General features: G+C 46.2%; 1 protein-coding gene across 3 annotated transcripts; it reads right to left on the bottom strand.

Annotated features, from left to right (window-relative positions):
- Window positions 1-1019: 1019 nt before the first annotated feature.
- CCDC173 (coiled-coil domain containing 173) lies at window positions 1020-22513 on the bottom strand. Of its 3 annotated transcripts, none has more exons than XM_030580532.1 (9): window positions 22393-22513; window positions 20623-20849; window positions 12702-12875; window positions 12404-12597; window positions 9338-9494; window positions 5770-5909; window positions 4620-4812; window positions 2779-2943; window positions 1020-1657 (listed from the first exon to the last, which is right to left on the bottom strand). In XM_030580532.1, the coding sequence occupies exons 1-9, from the start codon at window positions 22457-22459 to the stop codon at window positions 1295-1297; spliced, it is 1680 nt and encodes a 559-aa protein (XP_030436392.1). In that variant the 5' UTR covers window positions 22460-22513; the 3' UTR covers window positions 1020-1294. The 3 variants fall into 3 exon arrangements, with proteins under 3 accessions (XP_030436392.1, XP_030436394.1, XP_030436395.1); XM_030580534.1 differs by having other exon boundaries at window positions 20623-20846; XM_030580535.1 differs by lacking the exon at window positions 12702-12875.
- Window positions 22514-22585: the final 72 nt, after the last annotated feature.

The raw sequence follows: 22585 nt of genomic DNA, 5'->3' as shown, positions 1-22585 counted from the left end.
TATTCTTAAGTTAAAGACTTCAAGGGATGGAGAATCCACTATATACCTTGATAAGTTGTTCCACTGTTAAAGATTTACACCTTATTTCCAGTTTTAATTTATTTCAGTTGCCAATTACTGGACCTTGTTTGTCTTTTATTGTGTGCTAGATCAAAGAGCCCTCTTCTGCATATATAGGTGTTCTTAGACATACCATGAGCAAGTCATCTCTTAATTTTCTATATAATAAGCAGATAAATATTTTTACACAGAACATTGTAAAAGGGCATATAAACTGAGTATGTACAACATAGTAGCTTTGCTGTAACTGTTTTAATTTTTGCATGAATTTTTTGTACTAAGAATAACATAGTAAAAATATGTTAATGAAAGCTGGGCCTACTGTAGTTAAAGTGTAACAGCAGTAAGGTAAAAGCAGCAAAGAATCCTGTGGCACCTTATAGACTAACAGACGTTTTGGAGCATGAGCTTTCGTGGATGAATATCCACTTCGTCAGATGCATCTGACGAAGTGGGTATTTACCCACGAAAGCTCATGCTCCAAAACGTCTGTTAGTCTATAAGGTGCCACAGGATTCTTTGCTGCTTTACAGATCCAGACTAACACGGCTACCCCCTGATACTGAGCAGTAAGGTAGTTATTAGTTTGTTGAAAGAATTGATTCAGATTTTAAGAGAACAGAAAAGAAATTATATACTGATAATGAACTAGCGTTCTGGATGCTGACTGATTTAAATTCAGTAAGGAGTGGAATCTGAAGAAATATTTTATGTGATACAAATTTCACATTCCAAAGTAGTTTTAGCAATACTAAATGCTTTTTTCATATCTTTGTTCTGTCGTTTAGTATTTGTTTCTCATGTATTTCCTACACTCTTGAAAAGTAATTGGTATCTTTTGAGGATGATTTGTTATAATCAGTGAGTGCTAAGGAAAACAATGCAAGAAGCCAAATGCAACACTTTACAGTGGGTATTCAAGAGTAGCTGTAAAAGACTGAACTTGAAACTTACAAAAATGAAACAAAAATATTATGTTTTTAATATGATCTTTTATATAAAAGGTTCTACACTGGTTATAAACAGTACATCATTCAGTTCTGCCTGTATATTTGCTTTAACATAGTGACTTTAGTAAAATACAACTTTAATGTTTAGGAAAATACATTTGGATTCCTATCAACTTTCCATGGAGTACTTATGGCTTTTATAGTTCCTTTCATGGGTTTCATACAACATGGATCATTTATAAAAACAAGTCCAATAAATCTGTAAAGACTCCAAAGAGTTATTTTTACCATGTAAAACCTAGTCTTCCCTTAGCTTGCTGGATGTTACCATTGACATTTAGCTCTTTTATTTCTTCAGTAGTGTTACAATTATAAGAAGGTAGCTGAGTGCCATTGATATCTCGTGCTTGGTAACTAGGCCTTATTCCTCCTCTTTCTCTGTAAACTGGTCCATGGCCGCCACCTGTCCCTTCCTTTGCTGCTTTGAGAAGAGGATAAATATTTCGAGTTGTCTTGGATTCTGAATCAATTACTTGATTTGCATATTCTTGAAATTCCTGCTCCTTGCAAATTGCAGTAACTTCTTTCTGGGCCTCATAGTCCAGTTCTGCTTGTTTCTCATGCTGTTCTTTTGCCCGTTTTTCAGCCTGTTTGGGGGAAGGGAATAACAAAGCTTAAATATTTCCACATGGTTAACTTGTGGTAGAATAGCTTAATAGAGCATAAAGTCAAGGAAGTCCTTATGTGACATTTGTTTAATAATTGGCTGCAACTACCTTTCTGATAAAAACAATTATTTGTTAATCACAGTCTAACTTTAGTTAGAAATGCATAACTGACATTCTCCATTTGTCCAGAGAATAGGTACAAAGTGAGCAGCAGCAGCCACGTGCTAGCAATGCACCTGAATACTGATTCAGAGAGACCATTATCTGCAGCTGACAGGCTACCTCAATCGACGTCATTCATTCAAGTCTTGACTTCTCAGTTAATTCTTACCCATATGGTTGCCAATTAGCACACACAATAGTAAACTATCCTAGATTTTGCAGATCCATGTACAAAGTCTGATTTTTGGGAACCTAGGCAGGCTATAGTACTCCCATAACATACTTATATGGTTAGACTTGGCATCTGAGCAAGAGATGGGGTGCTTGTCACTGGCAGATGGTTTCAGCAGATGAGAGAGGACTGGACAAGGGTAGTAGTCGTTGTGGGCCTACGAAGGGTTGAGCCTCAATCTTAAGGCTATTAAGGTGATAGGGCAGCACAGCAGGCGGGGGAAGTCTCCCAAAAGCATGGGGCCTTGTGATGGCACATATTTGGCATACAGCTAATATTGGTAGGGGATTTTGTGATACATGTCCACTGACAACTGACTGAGACACCAAATGCTATTTTACATACGCCAACCTAGCAGCCATCATCAGAAGGAGATATCTTTCAGTCCACACTGGGCTTAAGTCAGACAAAGTGTCTGGAAATGAAAGGATCTATATCCTACTGCCAATCCTGTGAACTAATGATTCTCCCACTCACACATATAAGCTCTGCTTCACATTCCCACCCTTGTGCTGTGAAGAGGCTAGTCCCTGAGGAACAGCTGAAGCATTATGTTTAAAGGGATAAAAATAATTCACGTTTCTCTTGTTTTGAACAGTACTACGATAATATAAAGACGTAGGTCTCATACAAGACTCCTATACCACAGATGTACGCTGAAATAGCTTTGTAAAATGTCTGACAATCTGATCATCCCCCTAGTTACCATTTGCTGGATTTGAGTCTTTTGCACTTTTATGTTTTCATTGCGGTTTCTTCGTTTCTTGTCTTTCTCCATTTCCAGATAGATGCGGTCTGCTTCCATTAGTTCACGAAGCTTTTCTTTACCCTCTAATCTCGCCTCTCTCTCTCTCTCCTCTTTCATTTTTATCTATGTTTTATTAAAAAAAATTATAAATTAACTCAATTTGCTAACCAACACATTTGAAAACCATATTTTCAGGCATATTTTATCATTCTACAGCCAAGAGAAACTAAAAAACCAAAGGCTCATAATATTAAGAAGCAGTGAAACACCAATAAAACATTTCCAAGATCTAGTAATTGGACACACCTATGAGAGGTTCCCCTCAACTCCAAAGCTTTACATAATTTTTCTCAGTATTTCCTAATTTTATTGGTGATTGATTAACCATGTAATGTCAGTCACCTGTCAATAGCCAACTAGGGTTGCTTGGAAAATCCCCAAGTGTTTCCTGAAAATGCTCATTTCACTATAACAGCAATTTTCAAACAGGTCTGTACAGCATTTACTGGTCCCAGAGAGCTATCTTGTTACATGGTTCTGGCTACCCTACTGTTTTCAGATACTAATTCCCATTGAAAGTTGGTTTAAAAAAACATTACTTTTCTAATGTTACTTTTCCACATTGGCAATTGTTGTAGAGGTTATGAAATTCAAAGCAGGAGGTACTTTGGCTGCACAGTTACGAACAGGAGAGGTTATTCACCTGTTCAGAAATGTGGTTAACAGCATGAAAAATGTTGCAAACCCTGCACTATGTATTTAGCTGTGATACACTTACACATTAATGCTCTGTTGAGAGGTCTTTACAATGCAGTTAAAGGAGCATGGACCAAGGATTTTTAATACTTTACTTGCTCACTAAACCTGGTGATTAACATGTCATCCAGTAAGAGGCCATAGCTTTGTCAAGCCATGAGTTTTAGTGGGTTGTACTCAAATTGCCTGGAATAAGCAGTGCTTCAGGTCCTCACCCTTGAGGGTGAGAGGCTAGTCCCCTAAGAACAGCTCTTGAATCCTCACACTGCTTGAGTGGTGTACTAGTGATGGTGTTCAGGGGAATGATCAGAAGAAAAGCACATGGATGATTCTAGGAGGAGTGTGCATGAAAGAGACAGCAAATGGAAGAAACAGGAACAATGCGAGGGGCCAGATGATTCTGCCTCATTAAGTAGGATGGAAGCCAGCAGTCTGAAGGCCATCTCCTTCACCAGGCAGACCAAGGCCTCTCTAACTCCTGAGAGAGAGCAGCCCTCATTCCCTACTGACTCTCTGAGCTTTCAGGAGAGGAGGAGCATCAGCTAAGCAGTTAGGTTACAGCTATTAGCCAGTATGCCCTTCTCACTAAAAGTGCCAAGTGATTATATTCGTTGTACTAGCTAAAAAAACTCTGCTTGAAATAATGAATATTAAAACTAAGAGATTTGCATCAATTCTCAATGATATACTTTCACTTTTAGTTGTTTGTGACACATAATCAGCCTGTTCTTAAACATTTTGTCTGAAAACTTGCTATTTACTTTAATTGTGAGATGTAAACATTGAACAGTAAAAGCGGCAAAGAGTTCTGTGAATACCCACTAAGCTCATGCTCCAATACATTTGTTAGTCTATAAGGTGCTACAGAACTCTTTGCCGCTTTTACAGATCCAGACTAACACAGCTACCCCTCTGATAATTGAACAGTAAGTTCATATGAATCTCCCACAATGAATTGCAAAAACTATTGCTTGTCTCAAAAATATTTATAAGAATGACTGTACATAACCACATTAATGTAGCTTTTTCTTTAAGTATCTTACCACAGTGGCTCTGTGTTCTGCAATTGATTTCAATTCAGCTTTGGTTTTTTCTTCTTTCTCTTTGAGCTCTTTTTCCCACTCAGCTTCTCTCTCTGCAACATCTCTAGCAACACGTTCATCTATACTCTCAAATGTCTGTTTCATCTGTGCAACTAGACGGTTAGTAATAATATCCCTACGCTCCTGCATTAACCTATAGCAGAACAGCAATTAATGCAACATGTCAATGTTAAATAGATAAACCTGGTTTCCTTACAACTATCTCACTAGAATCTAATTATATCTAAATATCTGATTAAGAAATCAGTTTTCCCCCTTTCTCTTTTCTCCTTTGCTTCACTGAAAGGAAATCACAGCCACATCATCATGCTATTTTTTCCATCAGGACGGAGATAGTTTGGAACTGGTAAGAGTAAAAGCCTTGCAGATCAGGTGAAAAGCCCCCAGCTCCAGCACATGGATGTGGGGCCCAATGTCCTGCAATAGTGGCTCTCAATCTTTCCAGATTACTGTACCCCTTTCAAGAGTCTGATTTGTCTTCCCTACCCCCAAGTTTCACCTCACTTAAAAACTACTTGCTTAAAAAAAGACACAAAAATACGAAGTGTCACAGCACGCTATTACAGAAAAATTGCTTACTGCTGTATTTTACCATATAATTATAAAATTAATCAATTGGAATATAAATATTGTACTTTTAATTCAGTGTATTGTATATACAGCAGTATAAACAAGTCATTCCCTGTATGAAATTTTAGTTTGCACTGACTTTACTAGTGCTTTTTATGTAGCCTGTTGTAAAACTAGGCAAATATCTAGATGTGCTGATGTACCCCCTGGAAGATCTCTGAGTACCCCTGGTTAAGAACCACTTTCCTGCTAAGTCCACAAGCCTTGAAGATCAAGGTGAGTACCCAGCTCACTGCACATCATCTGTGACTACGAAGGGCCAGTGAAAGGGGAACTCCTTTCATACATTTTCCTCTTTCATACCCTCAAAATACCCTGAAGCACTTTGGTCCAGGGATCCATGCTGTAATACTGTACAATCTTCTTTGCAGACTTAAGAGCTTAGAATGTTATCATAATCATGTGACAAAGACATAATTCTGAATCTATACTTTATTTAATTCTCTAACATTTGACCCACCTGTTCATTTCAGCTTCTTTTTCTCTTCTCAGTTTGGCCATACTTTGTTTTGCTTTAAAATGAGCTCGAATTTTATCATTCTCTTCTTCTTGTTTTTGTTCCTGTACAGCTTTAAGAATATCCTGGTCAGCAACATGCTCCTTTAAAAAAAAAAAAAAGTGTCAAATTATATTCACTAAGACAAATAGCTAAATATTTTTAAAGGAAGAAAAAAAATCTGATACAGACTTAAACTATACTATGTAAAATTATGGAGGTACCCCTAAACCTGCACCAGGGGAGAACAAGGTTCTGGAGGAGAGAAGCTTCTAGAAAAGGATTGTTGTTCTTGCCCAGCCCTGAACTGACTTACATTCTGAGAGGCAAATTACCACAAGTTGCTGCAAAAGTAACATTCATATGCACCAATATTCAAATGCACACACTATTAATGCCAGCAACAAGAGTTATCAATGCCATGCAAGTACATGGTGCTCACTGACCCAGCAACGGGGCCTGAATCACTGGATTCATGTCCCTTGACTTCAAGGTGCTACATTGGAAAGGGCCTCCATGCTCCTTGCCAATGAGCACCCGTGGAAAGGCTTTTTCACAGGTGTGAAGGGGAGATGGACTCAGGGTGCACTACCCTTTGGGCTCTGACATTTCTGGCCTCTACCAGCTACAGACCACAAATCAGTATCTGACTCTAAACTTTACAGGGGAAAGTCAGTTCTATTTCCTGTCCCATCTTACTGCCCAGGTTCACAGTTTCCTTCTGAAGTTTTCATGATGCTGAGGATGATGAAATTGGACCTACAGTGTATCATCATACATTGGGTCATCCTCCCTACAGTTTCAGCAGGACAATATTATATTTTTCATTTTGTCTTAAACTGATGTGAGACATTGGGCTTAAACAGCTGCCAATGTTTCGTCCCAAAGTGGCTGTATTTCAGTGGTGATACAATTCCTGTATTGTGTACATTCAAATTCTGCCCTTTAATGTCTGTGACCTTTTGAAGTCAATGCGTTGTGTGTGTGTGTGTGTGAATTTAAGGGCAGAACTTGGCCTGTAACTTGTGAAATGCATCCTTGACAATACTTACAGTTCAGTCAGGAGTCGCATGAGTCTCCTGCATAGCTAGGTGTGCCATTACAACACTGATTCTTCCTCCTCTGCTTTTGCAGCTAGGAAGTAGCACCAGACCTGCTAGTCAAGGGAACAATCTAGGCTCTGCTCACCTGGGGGTAAAATCCCAAATCATTCTGCCTTTTAGGCATGGCAGATTTCTGGTCTTCAGAACATATGGAGGGGAAGCCTCTAAGCAGGAGCTCCTCTCTCTCTCTCAGGGCATCCTGGCATAATCCCAGAGGTACTCCACAGAGCTTCAGCTAATTGTGGAAGGAAGCCTCTATTTCTTTTGTCAGCAAGACACAGCACAGCAACCCTTTCAGCCAGGACTATAATTGCAGGAGCTCTGGCCCCAGCAGCAGTCATCAACCTCTGGCAGTTCCTCCTTAAACAACAGAGGCTATGGCTACACTAAAGAGCTTATAGCGGCACAGCTGTAAGCTCTTTAATGTAGCCACTCTAAGCCGATGGGAGAGAGCTCTCCTCCCAGCTTCATTACTCAAGCACCAGCGAGCAGTGGGGCTAGATCGGCACTTACATCGGCATAAATTATGTTGCTTGTGGGGCATGGCTAATTCACGTCCCTGGGCGACATAATTAATGTTGAATTAAGATGCAGTGTATCCTTAGCCAGAGACAGGACTATCAATGCCTTCAACAGCTTTTTAAAAGGCAACTGCCAGAAGTGACATCAGAGGCTCCACCAGCAGGTATTACAAAGGCAACTCCACATACTGAGTCAACACTGAGGGCTCCTTCAGAGCATCTTCACAGGCAAACGTTGGAATGACAAGCTCAGCTAGCTGCAAGGAGATATTTATACTTGCTGTGACAGATATGGCAATTTCCTGCAATATCCCAGACAAACCTTACTGAATTAAGTTTAAATATTTTAGGAGTTCATTTCATTAAAAATGCAACTGTATTATTGGGGGATTTTATGTAAGGGGGGGCGGGAGAGGGAATGATTAAACATAAATCCTGGGAAGTGTCATGAGCTTCCAAGGTCTCATTTAACAATGGGCCAAACAAGAAGGAATGTTTGGGATAAATAGTTAATTGGGTTTCATGGGAAATATATGAAAGAAGGGAATGAAAATTCCCACCTCCAGACCCAACCTTTTGAAGCTATGACCTGAAGAAAAACCCATGGTCTATGAATTACCTATTCTCAGATCAAAGGCCTGGGCACTATAAAGGAATGACTCACAGATTCATTACAGTGTTGTGAATTTGTAACCACTGAAAATCCCATGTGGGCTTGAAGGACTAACCCAATAAAAGAGCCCTTGTTGCACTTGGGGTGATCTCTGATAAGCTTATTAATGTGTGTAGGTTCTTTTGTTTTAATGTTTTCTCTGTAATGCTTTCACTTTAAGAAATAAATGTAGTACTCAGGAAAAGGTGGGTGGTACCTTATCACGGTGGACAATTATGCTATATAAAGCCTCTAAGAGAAAAGCAAAGCAGACCTGCTTAGGCAGTCTGATTTCTTGGAAAGTACACAGTGTAGGCAGTGAACTGTGCAGCCTGGAAATATCCCAGTCACGAGGCAGTGAGATGTGTGTCTCTTGCCCAAGAGACATGACAACTGGGGAGCCAGAAACCTGACAGTGGGTGCCTTTCTGGACCACAAAGTGGAAATATAGGTGCTGTTGTCCTGAACTATGACATTTGCCTGATGATTTTTTTCTCCTAGTAGTCAGTTTCAACATGAATCTCCTAGACAGCCTGCTGCCAGTAATGAAGATCATGCACTAGAGACCTCCAGCTTTTCCTGAGACATTCCTTTGCCTCTCCTAATGCACTTGTCACTACTTTCCTCCTGACTCTGCCTACAGTATGTGCAAATGATTCCATCAGAGCTATTACTATGAAGCTGTTCAGTTGGTGCTAATTCTCAATATGGTTTTAGTAATTTTGCACATAGATGATTCAATACCTCACTCTGCTACTGATCCTGCTCAGAAAGGCTAAGTGGGCCCCTCTGAGACAAGTGGCTCTTTACCCTACACAGATACAAAGGTGATGGGAGAGGCTCTTTGGAGAGATGATTTACAATGATTCAGAATACAGACTGACTGAGTAGTCCTAAGGCAGCTTCCCAGGAGGAGCCAGGTCTGGGGATAAGGCAACAGCTGACATTTATTTTATGAATGTATTTATTATGAACGCCAGGCCAACTCTGTGCAGTGTGTGACTTTGTTTTAGAGCAGGCTAGGAAAGACACCTGCTCACAATGCATTTAGCAAACTGCAAATCAGCACTAAGAGCCAGGTTTTCAAAAGAGCACAGCACCTAGCAGCTTCCACGGTTGTCAGGAGAGCTGTTAGGTGTGAGCTTAGAACTCTGAAAATCTGGCCACTTATTTAAGTATGTAAATAAGAATGTAAGTCCCTAACTTTAAGCATCCCAGTTGAAAAATGTTGGCCTTTCTGCTTTTCTGTTACTTACACAATGCATCCTCCTATGTTCACGTTTTTCCTCCAGTTTCTTTTCATTTTCTCTCTGCACTTCCAATTCATATAACTTGGTCAGTCTTTGAATCTCTTCGCCTTCTTTTTTTGCCTCTATTTTGTCTAATTCTGCCTGGTGCTTATGTTCTTTTATTCTAAAGCATAAAATAAAATAATCATACTAAAGAGGTAAGAAAATGTACACAGTATATAATGGACAGAGGTTACACATTTCTACGAGTTAATCATCATTAGATTTGATACTCTGAACTGAAGACAGGTAAAGTGTCAGAATTCAAAATCAAAGTGATGCATTTTAAAGTTATTGGCCCAAATACAGAATGAGAATTTAGTAACTCTGGGAATTGTGAAAGGAATCTTTTCCCCCAACTCACATGGCAGCAGCAGAATTTCAAAAAGGCAGCTTCTGCAGTAACCATCACAGCCCTAATGTGCTCCCTCCTCTGTGGGAAGGAAAGGAAGATATACAACAACGGTATTCTGGGAGTTGATGCAGAGCCAAGCTCTGTATTAAGCAGAGGATGCACACTCCTTTCATGCCCCACAAATCCTCTTCAACTTCTCTGCAGCAGAATTACATTAGTGCCATTGCCAGGAACCCTTTATATTCAAAGAATGGAGCAGGATTTCCTCATAATGTATCCGTACACTGCAACATTTAAACTTAGTAGCAGCTCCTTAGAGTTGGATTTCAGGTGATATCAAGAAAGAGACAGAACCACTGATAATTCCTTTCCAGGATTATTTGCAGCAATGTTCCCACTAGATACTGATATCCATGCCTAGCACAGCACATTCCTTGTTAGTTCTCATGAATGACTGAGAGATCTGGTACACATTACTGAAAGTGGTTAACTACCAATTAAACAAAAAACACAATTAATACATCTAGATATTTATCACAGAATGTATGTCTTTTGCCAATTACATTTAGTTTTAATTATTATATTCCCTTACTTCCTTGAGTTCCTCCATTCACAATGGATCACTAAGGCTGTAAGAAAATTATGGGCTGTGATTTTGTTGCAGAAACTGAAACTTTTAACACATACACCACAAATTTTTGTAGTTGCCACAAATTTGAGTGCCATTGCAACCCTGTGTGCCAGGTCAAAATGCCACTCACTCAGATTTGGCCCAGTTCCTCCTCTGTCATGATGGCAGAGCCAAATCTGAGTGAATGGCATTTTGACCTGACACACAGGGTTGCAATGCCACTCAAATAAGGCTTTTTATTATTTTGGATTTTTGTTTTGTTAATATTTTTAAGATAGTTGAACCAACCACAACAACACTGCAACTTTAACAAACTGTAGCCAGAATTTTTGAATTTAAAAAAAAAAAAAAACAACTTTTTTACAGCCCTAATACATCACCAAAAAAGGTCACATGCAACTTATCCACTCTGTCCTCAGGAGGATTAACAGACCTAATTTTAGAAAATATATGTAAAAAGACTGAGATGATCAAATAACACAATAAATTATCTAACCCCAGTAGTGAAAATTATTGATCTGCCCAGTAACTCCCGTTATCATAATTTTAGAAACTTTTCAAAAGGAACCTAAATATAGATACTAAGAAGGAAGAGAGTGAGCTTTTGTCTTTTGAAAACTTAAAGTAAGTACATTTACTCAATATGAAATCCTTAACTTTATATTTATTGAATGAAAGCTAAATAATTATTATGACAGACTGGAGGTCTGTGAACTTCACCTTGCTTTGTAAATGCCATTTATTTTCAGGGGCTCTAATCTGTATTATAAATTTCATTTTGGACTGTGACCTTCATGCTGTTTTACAGTCTCCATTATGGATTAAAGCATCCATTTTGTAGGAGGGGCATGATCCCTAGTTAGTCTGAGAAGCTGGCACATAGCAATACAGGGCCATTAACTCTGATTGTCTTACAGGGATCTCAGCCAACCTGGGCTAAGAAGAGAGAAAGCAGGAAAGACTGCCCAACCTGTGGAGGCTGACCAAACCCAGGATTCAGAGGAAGGGTAAAATCCAACTTGAAGGGAGTGCATTCAAGATCGTTTGTTGTTTCCCAAAGACCTGTAACTCTCTAGTGCTGTTTGAGAGTAAAATACTGTTGGTTAAGAAATTCCTTTTCTAAGCCTGTATTCCTTGTTTGCCAGCCATGTTGTCCCTGAAAGGGTTAGCTGAGAAAAAAGATGGAACTCTGAAGAAGTATCTATAAGCAAGTGGGAGCTTGGAAGGGTGGAGGCATTGCCGAATAAAGTTGTTAGACATTGGGTCTGCACCTTGAGACCCAGAGCCAGAAATAATGTCTAGTCACTACCAAAATCCAGGGGTCTTAGAGCACATGAGATCCAGTGATTGGTTCCATAAAAGACTGGTATCCTTCCAAAGAGTGAGGCTGGGCCAGATTACATTATACTTGTAGCAACGTTTACTAAAGTACGCAGGATGGAAGATGTGCTCAGTGAATTAGCACGGAGTCCCCAGTTTTGTTGCAATTTTTATGCTATTTAGGGAGGGATAGCTCAGTGGTTTGAGCATTGGCCTGCTAAACCCAGGGCTGTGAATTCAGTCCTTGAGGGGGCCATTTAGGGATCTGGGGCAAAATCAATACTTGGTCCTGCTAGTGAAGGCAGGGGGCTGGACTCAATGACCTTTCAAGGTCTCTCCCGGCTCTATGAGAGGTATATCTCCATATAATAAATTTCCTGAGAATAAGATCTGTTGATTATAGAATAGCCTCCCAAGGAATGTAGTATAAGTGCCTTCCCAAAGGAAGCAGTGGGGCTTTTAAAACTGGACTGGACAAAATATGAGAAACTGTAATGTCAGTAGAATTCTGCAAGGCCACGAAGATGAAATGGATGATCTAATAAGTCTTTCTCTTTCTACTGAAAAAACAACAGCTCATTTTGTTTCTGTTAAAAATTCCTGGTAACTCATTTGTTTAGCAGATGAACACTAGGTTTCTTTTAACAACTTGATTAAAATATATTTGTTGAAAAAGAAACAGTTTAACTCAATCTTTATTAGTCAGAAACAGCCCCATTTTACTTACTGTTCCAGGTGGTCTCTGCAAAGTGCCTGTCGATTCATATAGCGTTCATATGCCTTTTCCTGCTCTTTCAGAATAGCTTTTTCACGCTCACGTTCCACTTCTTCTTCCTTTTTTTTGTAAATATCTGGCTTTGTCTTTTTAAATTCAATCTGAGCATCTCTTTCCTTCAGGACCTCAGTAAGTAAAAGTGCTTTCTACAAAACAGAATTGGAACATTTCATGTTTATTTTATTACGCATTCAATTATGCGCAAAGAAACAATACAATTTGAATTAAAGACAATAAACCATCTACAAACATGTAACCCTTTCACTCTCTCATTCTGATAATATTGATAAGTTTTGGCCTCTTCTATGGCCTCCTTCCGCTTTGCTGCTTGAAACTGTGCTTCCTCCAGATCAAGTAGTTTTCTTTCTTCTTCCTCCTTTTCTTCTCGCAATTTCCTGGCTTTAAGTTTCCTCTGTGCCTGGCCCTAAATGCAGATAAAACTCATTTCCATTACAGATCACACTGAAAAGAACTGGCTCAAAAATCTACAACTTCTTCAAAAGACCAAATCAGCAAGAAGTTGATTATACCTACTTGCATCTGAAGTGAACTATCAAACACTTTCTGTGCTGCTGTCCTGTGTTTTAAATATCTGTTAGAAATTTTAAAGGTATGATAAAAATGCTTTGCTGTTAGAAAGCATATTTCATATGCGGATCCCAAAGTGTTTTGAGTAGTTATAATAAGCTTCACACCACTGGATAAAGGATCACTTCAATCATCACTGATGTGCAGCAATCTCTGAGATAATAGGCAGCAGCTGTTTAACAGCACTGCACTGTTTAGGACAGGAAGTAAAGAACAGAATGAGCAAGGATTTCTGCTCCATTAATTATGACAGCCTTGACAAAACATTTGTCTGCTTCTCCCACAACAAGTTTTGTGCTTTTTTCCATGCCACCTCTTGCACTTGGAACACACTTTCTAAACTGAACTGCCTTCAAATCCCTCACCACGATGCACTTCTACCACAATGCCTATAGGACTGCCAACTAGTTAGGGGTAGGCAGCACAGTAGTTGAGACAGGGGGCCAGTACACCAACAAAATTTTGTTATACGTCTTCTCCCTCTCCCCCAGCCTTTTCTGTTGTGTGTTTTATTAGACTGTATGCTATGGGGGCAGATATGGTTGTTTCTCAGATCCACATTTGGATACTTCTACAATACAGACAACAGTATATAATAATATAGTCAATTGAAATTATAGGGTAAATTTAGGTAAGCAGAATGTAATTACCTGAGCTGCAATAACTAAGATGTGTAATTTGGAAGCTCTAGATTTGCTACTGAAATATTTTGAACAATAATCCTGTAGGGAGAAGGGAAAGACTGGAGGCCTGGTGGGCAAGTGGCTCTATTGGCAGTCAGCAGGGAAGACGGAGACCTTCCTTTCACACCTCTTACTCGCTCCTTCTCTCCATGATCCTGTTTTAAACTTATCCATGACATGATATGGGCAGGTCTAATGTGCTGCTGCTGCTGCTGCATGCAGCACTGCTGCCCTCTCTCTTTAGCTGCTGGAATTTCCTGATACTTCTCTGGAGTGAAGTGGGAAGAAGCTATGGTGTTCCTAAGCAGGAGACAGAATTAGTAAGCAGTGCCACCAAAAAGTAGACTCTGGTTCTTCTTCGAGTGATTGCTCATATCCATTCCAGTTAGGTGTACGCGCCGCGCGTGCACATTCGTCGGAAAACTTTTACCCTAGCAACTCAGTGGGCCGGCAGGTCGCCCCCTAGAGTGGCGCCACCATGGCGCTCCATATATACTCCTGCCGGCCCACCCGCTCCTCAGTTCCTTCTTACCGCCCGTGTCGGTCGTTGGAACAGTGGAGCGCGGCTTAGCTGACCTCCACTTCCCTAGCTACTCGTTTTCTCGTATATAATTATGCAGTTATAACACTTTTATATATATATTTGTATGGTTAGTTTAGTTAGCGGGGTTCAGGAAGTAGCCCCTTCCATGAGCCCAGTGCCGGAGCCATGCATGGCTCACCGGGTTTTAAAAAGGGGCCCGGCTTGCCAGAAGCCGCGGCCGAAGAGAGATCTACATGACTCCTGTTGAAGTGCCTCAGGGAATCACACTTGACAGATAAGTGCCCCATTTGCAAGGCTTTTAAGCCGAGAACAAAAAGGTGCGGGACTTTCACTTGCCCCTCCACCTTGGGCGCGGAGCGATGTTCAAGCGGCGGGCAGAAGCGCCTCCTCGGCACCGGACCCCGCCGGTACCACCAAGGCCTTTCGGCACCGACCGTCGCCGGCACCGATGTCGACTCGGCACCGCTCCCTTCTTCCGAGGTCGAGAGAGTCTACGATTCCTGCTGGTGCCTGGCGGCTCCCCGGCACGCGCCGTGGTTGAGCCCCCTGCTCCCGCTACTTCCGTGCCACCTGCATCGCAGCCAGAGAGCTCGCCTCAGTTGCGTTATCCGGCACTGTCACCTGCAGAGGCACCGATGACTTCGGCTCCGTCGATTCCAGTCCCCCAGGACCAGGGAATCCGCTGCCTGGCAGCTCCCCGGCTCGCGCCGTGGTAGAGCTTACTGCTCCTGCTGCTTCTGTGCCAGCTGCACCACAGCTAGACAGCTCGTCTAAGATGGCTCGCCCGGCACCGACGACGTCGGCACCGTCGATCCCGGTCCCACGAGGGCCGTAGAATCCGGTGCCTGACGGCTCCCTGGCACGCGCCGTGGTTGAGCGTATTGCTCCTGCTGCTTCCGTGCCAGCGGCACCGCAGCCAGAGAGCTCGTCTACTCGGATCGCCCGGCGCTGACACCTGCTACGACACCGATGACGTCGTCACCGTCGATCCCGGTCCCATAAGGGCCGTAGAATCCGGTGCCTGACGGCTCCCCGGCACGCGCCGTGGTTGAGCGTATTGCTCCTGCTGCTTCCGTGCCAGCGGCACCGCAGCCAGAGAGCTCGTCTAGTCGGATCGCCCGGCGCTGACACCTGCTACGGCACCGATGACGTCGTCACCGTCGATCCCGGTCCCACAAGGGCCGTAGAATCCGGTGCCTGACGGCTCCCCGGCACGCGCCGTGGTTGAGCGTATTGCTCCTGCTGCTTCCGTGCCAGCGGCACCGCAGCCAGAGGGCTCGTCTACGTCGGATCGCCCAGCACCGACACCTGCTGCGGCACCGATGGCGTCGGCACCGTCGATCCCGGTCCCACACGGGCCGTAGAATCCGGTGCCTGACGGCTCCCCGGCACGCGCCGTGGTTGAGCGTATTGCTCCTGCTGCTTCCGTGCCAGCGGCACCGCAGCCAGAGGGCTCGTCTACGTCGGATCGCCCGGCACCGACACCTGCTGCGGCACCGATGGCGTCGGCACCGTCGATCCCGGTCCCACACGGGCCGTAGAATCCGGTGCCTGACGGCTCCCCGGCACGCGCCGTGGTTGAGCGTATTGCTCCTGCTGCTTCCGTGCCAACGGCACCGCAGCCAGAGAGCTCGTCTACGTCGGATCGCCCGGCACCGACACCTGCTGCGGCACCGATGACGTCGGCACCGTCGATCCCGGTCCCGCAAGGGCCGTAGTATCCGGTGCCTGACGGCTCCCCGGCACGCGCCGTGGTCGAGCTAATGCTCCGGCTGCTTCCGTGCCAACGGCACCGCGGTCAGAGAGCTAGTCTAAGTCGGATCGCCCGGCACCGACACCTGCTGCGGCACCGATGACGTCGGCACCGTCGATCCCGGTCCCGCAAGGGCCGTAGAATCCGGTGCCTGACGGCTCCCAGGCACGCGCCGTGGTTGAGCTCCTGTTCCGGCTGCTTCTATCGGCACCGTCGATTCCAGTCCCACAAGGGCTATCGAATCCGGTGCCCGACGGCTCCCCGGCACGCGCCGTGGTTGAGCGTATTACTCCCGCTGCTTCAGTGCTGACGGCACCGCAGCCAGACAGCTTATCTAACTCGGTTCGCCCGGCACCGGCACCTACCGAAGCTCTAATGACCTCGGTACCGTGGATCCCGGCCCCACGAGGGCCGTCGAATCCGGTGCCTGACAGCTCCCCAGTACGCACTGTGGTTGAGCCTGCTGTTCCCTGCACGCCGGAGATGTTACCAACGGCGAGGGCTCTCAGTGCCATGACAGAGTCAGTGCTGCCTGACCCGGGCACCGCCGGTACGGGTAATACAGTCTCTTCAAGGGACTGTCCCCTGTCAGTACAGCAGAGCGGCACCGTCCATGATCACGGTCCCGCAGACACTCCAAGTCCTGTCGGCACGCCGGACACCACTGGCAGTCCCGGTACTGTTTTCCTCGGTACTGGTCACACTCGCTGCACCGGTCGGTATCCCGTTCGCCGACCCGCTATCGGCACCGTTCCGACATCTGGCACCGGGGCAGGTACCTTGACTCCTGTAGCTCTTCTCCGAGCCTCGAGATCTCGGTCGACCTCCCGACACCGTTCTGGTTGCGGGTCTGGATCTCGTTCCAGGTACCGATACGCCTCCCGATGCCGGTCCCCGGTGCCGAGTTGGGCAAGGTCCGAGTGAGTCAGAGACTCGGCCCGTGCCTTCTTTTAGTACCTCCATGGCCATCCGGACACGCATCCGTGTCATCCCATATGCGCAGATTTTATGCTCAGGACCACGATCCTGATATCATGGCCAGCGGGCGCCAGCCCCGAAGCAGAAAGAGCCTTGGCGAATGCAAGGTGTACTCTGCAGGGGCCCTGCGCCTCTGGGTAGCAAAGCAACAAGCCTTGCTTAGCTGCGATAATTATAGCACCTGGGTGGAGGAGTTTCTCCCTCGAACCTCCCACCTAGAGTTCGCTGCCGTCTTGGAGGACGGGGGAAAGAATTTACCCTTTGTTGGTAAAGGCATCTTCGCGGCAGAGACAGCCCCAGACTGCGAAGCCTGCTGGACAATAGGGTCCTAATGCGTCTCAGCGTGTATACGCTTGCGACCAAACGCAGGCCTTTATGGCCCCAGCCGCCATACTCTGTGCCTAGCCAGAGGCAGAACTCTGGAAAACGGCAAGGCCAAGGTGGTCGCAGACAAACGTCAGGCCCCCTAAAAAGCCAGAGTCGAGGTCCCTCGCAATTACCACTGGGACCAAAGACGGACCTTCCAAGGTTCGTCGGAGGGCGGTGTACCAGTCGCAGGACGGGGTCCTGATCCCGCTTTCTCCTGGCATGGCCCCAGTTACTTTTAGATCGCTGGGTCCTGCGCACGATGGAGCATAGGTACCACCTTTAAATTGCTCCAGCCCTGTCCCCCTTCAGCGGACGAAAGGGGCTAGGGGTTTTACTCCCGTTATGCCCTAGTTCCCCACTCGAACACAGGTCTCAGACCTCCCTGGTCCTGCATGGACTCAACCGGTTTGGGATAAGGTTAAAGTTCTGCATGGTATCCCTGGGAACCATTATTCCATCCTTGCCTCCTGGGGGCTACTATGCCGCCCTGGATAGGAAGGACGCGTACTTTCGCAATGCCATCTTCCCTCCGCACGGGAGATGCCTCCGCTTTATAGCCAGCGGTGAATACTCCCGGTTTACGGCCATAGTCGCCGCCTACCGTAGCTATGTCGGATATGCGTTTTTCCGTATTGGGACGATTCGCTTATCCGAGGAGACTCTGACGCACAACCCACTCAGCCGTGGGCATCGTCACGGTCTTATTCACAGATCAAGGCCTGATGATTACTATAGAGCAATCCACTCTGGTTCCCACGCAGAGGTTGGGCTTCCTAGGGGCTATCTTGGTCTCCTACCTAGCCGGAGCCTGCTTATCGCAACTGCGGTTTTAGGCGATGGCATCAATCATCTGAGGTCTGAAGGCTTTCCCAACGACCTCAGCTCGTTCTTGTCTCAGTCTCCTGGGTCCATGGTTGCCCGCAAGTTTGTAACCAAGCACGCCAAGCTCCGCCTCCGTCCTCTCCAAGTCCGGCCCACCTCGGCGTACCGCTTGGACAGGGAGCCAATGGTCATGGTAGTCACCGTTCCCTCGAACGCCTTAGGCTCCCTAGAGTGGTGGCTAACCCCCTCCTTGGTGTGGACAGGATGCGGTTTCATCCGCCCCAGCCCTCACTGCCCCTGACGGCGGACGCATCATCTCTCTGCTCGAGTGCTCATGGTCACCTCCGAGCTTAAGGCCTTCGGTCTTCTAGGGAGCTGGCATTCCTCATTAATGCCCCAAAAATCAGAGTAGTCCGCCTGGCATGCCAGGGGTTCCATCGGCAGCTGCGAGGCCGTTGTATCTCGGTGTTTACAGCCAACACAATGGCCAGGTGCTTCATAAGCATTCAGGGGGGACATAGTCCTCCCCCCTTTTTTGTCAGGAGGCCATCCATTTCCGGGTCTTTTGCATGGCCCGCTCGATGGAGCTGGCGACGTCCTTTCTCCCAGGCGTTCGGAACGTCTTATCTCTTTGACTCAGCAGGTCTTTCCTGTCTTACGAGTCATCACTCTGCCCCATGTGAGGCGTCCCGCTTTCCGGAGGTGGAAATGGTTCCTCACACAGACCTGTTCGCTCACCGCGAGTGCAGGAAATGCCAGGTGTTCTGCTCCTTCCAAGGTCTCTCCTCGGAATCGATCTTGGACGCATTCCTGATACCGTGGAACGGCCAACTGCATTATGCCTTCCCGCTGTTCCCACTGGTTCGTTACGTCCTGCTCAAATTCCGCAGGGGCGGAGCGTGCGTCATCATGATCACTCCAGAGTGGTCCAGGCAGCACTGACATACCACGTTGCTCGGCCTGTCAGCCCAGACCTCATCACTCAGGGCAATGACAGGCTTCGTCACTCGGACCTGCAGCCTCTTCGCCTCACGGTGGCTCCTGCGTACCTGAGTTGGGGTGACAGGCAGCCTTCCACCTGGTCAACGTACCGAGCCAGGTGGAAGCGTTTCCTTTACAGCTGCAGTACGCTCGATCTTGCTCCTGCTGAGGTCTCGATCCCCTCTATTTGGCCTGCCTCTGGCCTTCAGCGGCAGGATCTGGCGGTATCATCGCTGAGGATACTCTCAGCAGCCGTCCCTACCTTCCAGCAGGCTAAGATGGACGTTCAGTGTCCCACGCTCTATGGGTTCGAGGTCCCTCAAGGGCTTGGAGCGCTTGCACCCTCGGGTGCGCCGCCCAGCCCCGCCCTGGGGCCTCAACCTAGTCTTGGCCAGACGGGTCTCTGAGATCAGAGCTCTTACGAAGGTTCCACAAAGACAAGGTGCAGTTGTGACCGCACCCGGCTTTCCTCCCTAAGGTGTTTTGGCCTTTCATGTTACCCACAGCTCAACGCAATGGGCATAACCGTTGCACTCCTTGGACATCTGTGGAGTGCTCGCATTATGTTGTGCTGACAGAATCATTTCCTAAGGTGCCCCAGCTCTGCCCCGGTAGCGGGCCAAAGGGAGGGCTTGCTTGTTTTCCTCTCAGAGGATCTCATCTTGGGTGATGGCGGACATCCCCACTTGTTCTGATTTGGCTCATATTTCCCCAAGCCACATCACCGTGCATTCTACCAGGGCTCAGGCTTCATCTGCCGCCTTGCTGGCTCGTGTTTCTACCCACGAGACCTGTCACGAAGCTCCATTGGTCCTCGGTCCTTACCTTTGCTTCGCAGTATGCCCTGGTTCAGCAGTCAAGAGAGGCTGTAGCCTCTGGCTCGGCAGTTTTATTCTGCCACATTTCACTCCGACCCCACCGCCTTTGTAAGGCTTGGGATTCACCTAACTGGAATGGATATGAGCAATCACTCGAAGAAGAAAAGACGGTTACTCACCTTTGTAACTGTTGTTCTTCGAGATGTGTTGCTCATATCCATTCCGCACCCGCCCTCCTTCCCCACTGTCGGAGTAGCCGGCAAGAAGGAACTGAGGAGCGGGTGGGCCGGCAGGAGTATATATGGAGCGCCATGGTGGCGCCACTCTAGGGGGCGACCTGCCGGCCCACTGAGTTGCTAGGGTAAAAGTTTTCCGACGAATGTGCACGCGCGGCGCGTACACCTAACTGGAATGGATATGAGCAACACATCTCGAAGAACAACAGTTACAAAGGTGAGTAACCGTCTTTTATAGTGAAAATCTTGTTAAGAAGTGTGTATGTGTCTGTACCTGGAGAAGGGAGGGGAATAGTTCACTCTAAGGCCTGGTCTACACTGTTGGAGTGGGAGGTGATCAATCTAATCTAATGTATACGAAAAGTAACCCTCCAATTTCTAAATGAGCATTTCACTTACTGCAATGGTGTTGGGCCAGTTTTTCACAACTGCTTTGGAACGTAAGTGCATATCTTTCCGTTCTTTCCTCTCTGCATGAATCCGTGCTGCTTCTCTAGCTGCACTGTCAACACTGTCTCGAATCCTCACCCATTCTGCCTTTGGCAGAACAGTAACCTGGCGAAGATCTACTCCATTTGGAAGAAAAATACTCTCTGGAACATTATATTCTTCCAAACTATTTTCTGCTATGTGAAAGAAAGAACAAAAGAATGAGTTCACTCAGTTTGTAGCACTTCTGGCCAGAAAATCCTGGGTTCAAACCCACACCAAGATTTGGACTCCTAACCAGCACTGACAGTAAAGCATCATATTAGTTTGATTCTACTATGTAATGTAATTCTGGTATCCAGGAGCAGGAGCACAGTCAGAACTAACCCCCAGATCCAGAGCCTCATGTTACTTGACAGACCAATGTGTCTTGCTTTCCTGTACTTTTCAGGCCCTCAACTCCTCCTGCCAGTCATTAATTTTCAGGAAATGTCCTTCATGTTGGTCATTACTGCTTTAAAAAAATAGATATTTGAGTAAAGTTAAATTCTCTTAGAAAACTTTGCCCATCTGGTTTGTAAGAGTACTGCATGACAAATCTAAAAAAGGGGACAACTTTTTCCTGTTCTGACAATGTTTAAAATTAAAACCTACTTTTAGATAAAATTGCTTCTCTGCTAACTGCCTTTTGTCTGGTGTATTGGGCCTGGTCTTCCACCTCTAAACAAGGGGATTTGCACAAACCAAGTGTCAATAGTAGAATACTGTATGTAGCCATGATTGTCTATCACAGGCTGCATCTTTATATAAGCAGCCTGATTCTACTCCTACAATAGTTTCATGTACCTGTACCTCCATTAATTTCAGTTGAGTTACTCCTATGTATACCCTTGAGAGGAGAAACAGGCTCTAGAAATCTACTTGCATGTCTGCAAGGAACCAGAGCTATGAGGGGATTTAAGATGGAAGGTTTTTACTATGTGAGATATTGCTTTCTCTGACAGTGATATTTTATGTCTGTTTGTTCTTTGTTTACAGTCTCTGTTGCCAGTTTTCTTAAAGGGTAACCCAGCAAGGGAATGGATAAAGGGAGTCGTACTGTATTTTTCCTGCACTCTTCTGTGATGCCAGACCATGAGCCCAGGGGCTCATCTGGAGTGAGAATGGAGAAAGAGGATTATATTCTCTCTTTCACTGCAGTGCACTGCACATCCTACACCTCTTTAGGCCCAACATCTAACCCGTTGGTTCCAGGAACAGGTAGTGCAGCCCTTGTGTCTTGGCATCACCTGCTCTGCAGGTAAGCGTGCTGTCTTCCTTGTGCCGGGCATGTCAGCTCCACCTTTGAGCACCACATCCCCCATCTGTCTGGGCACCACCACGTAACACATGTAGGCACCGTTCACCTCAACTGTCCTTCATTTCCATGGCCACCCCAGTTCTTCACCCCCACGTAACTGCTTTACTCCCTTGGCTGCCCAGGAAACCTCAGCGTGCCGCCGCGGTTACAGGCCGGGAACCCCCGGGCCGGGGGTGTGTGGTGCATTAGCCAGGGGCTACCTCCGTCCCTCCGGTGGGGTCTTTGCCGCATACCGGCCCCCTGGGCCGTGGCACAGGTTCGCAGGCGGGGGGTGGGCCCCATGGGGGCGGGCACGACACCCCACGGCCTCGCCCCCATCCCGCTCTTAGCACCACGGCCCGGCACCGCCCCCGTGGCTCCGGCAGCCTCGTGTCACTCACGCGTGGGATCCAGTCTCTGGCCTTTGCGCCGCTCATTGAGCGCCGCGGGCCTGGCGGCCGCCTCCATAACCCTCTACACCCGGGGCAGCCCCAGCGGCGCCAGGCTCGCGCGGGGCCTGTGTACGGCGGTCACTAGGCAACCGAAAGGGGGAGGGAGACAGACGGCGCGACTGGCAGGGAGGGGTGTCACGTG

This window comes from Gopherus evgoodei, chromosome 11 (genome assembly GCF_007399415.2).
Source record: "Gopherus evgoodei ecotype Sinaloan lineage chromosome 11, rGopEvg1_v1.p, whole genome shotgun sequence".
NCBI classification, from domain to species: Eukaryota; Metazoa; Chordata; order Testudines; family Testudinidae; genus Gopherus; species Gopherus evgoodei.
The sequence above is the reverse complement of the archived record's forward strand: the minus strand, read 5'-3'. Positions and strand labels throughout refer to the sequence as shown.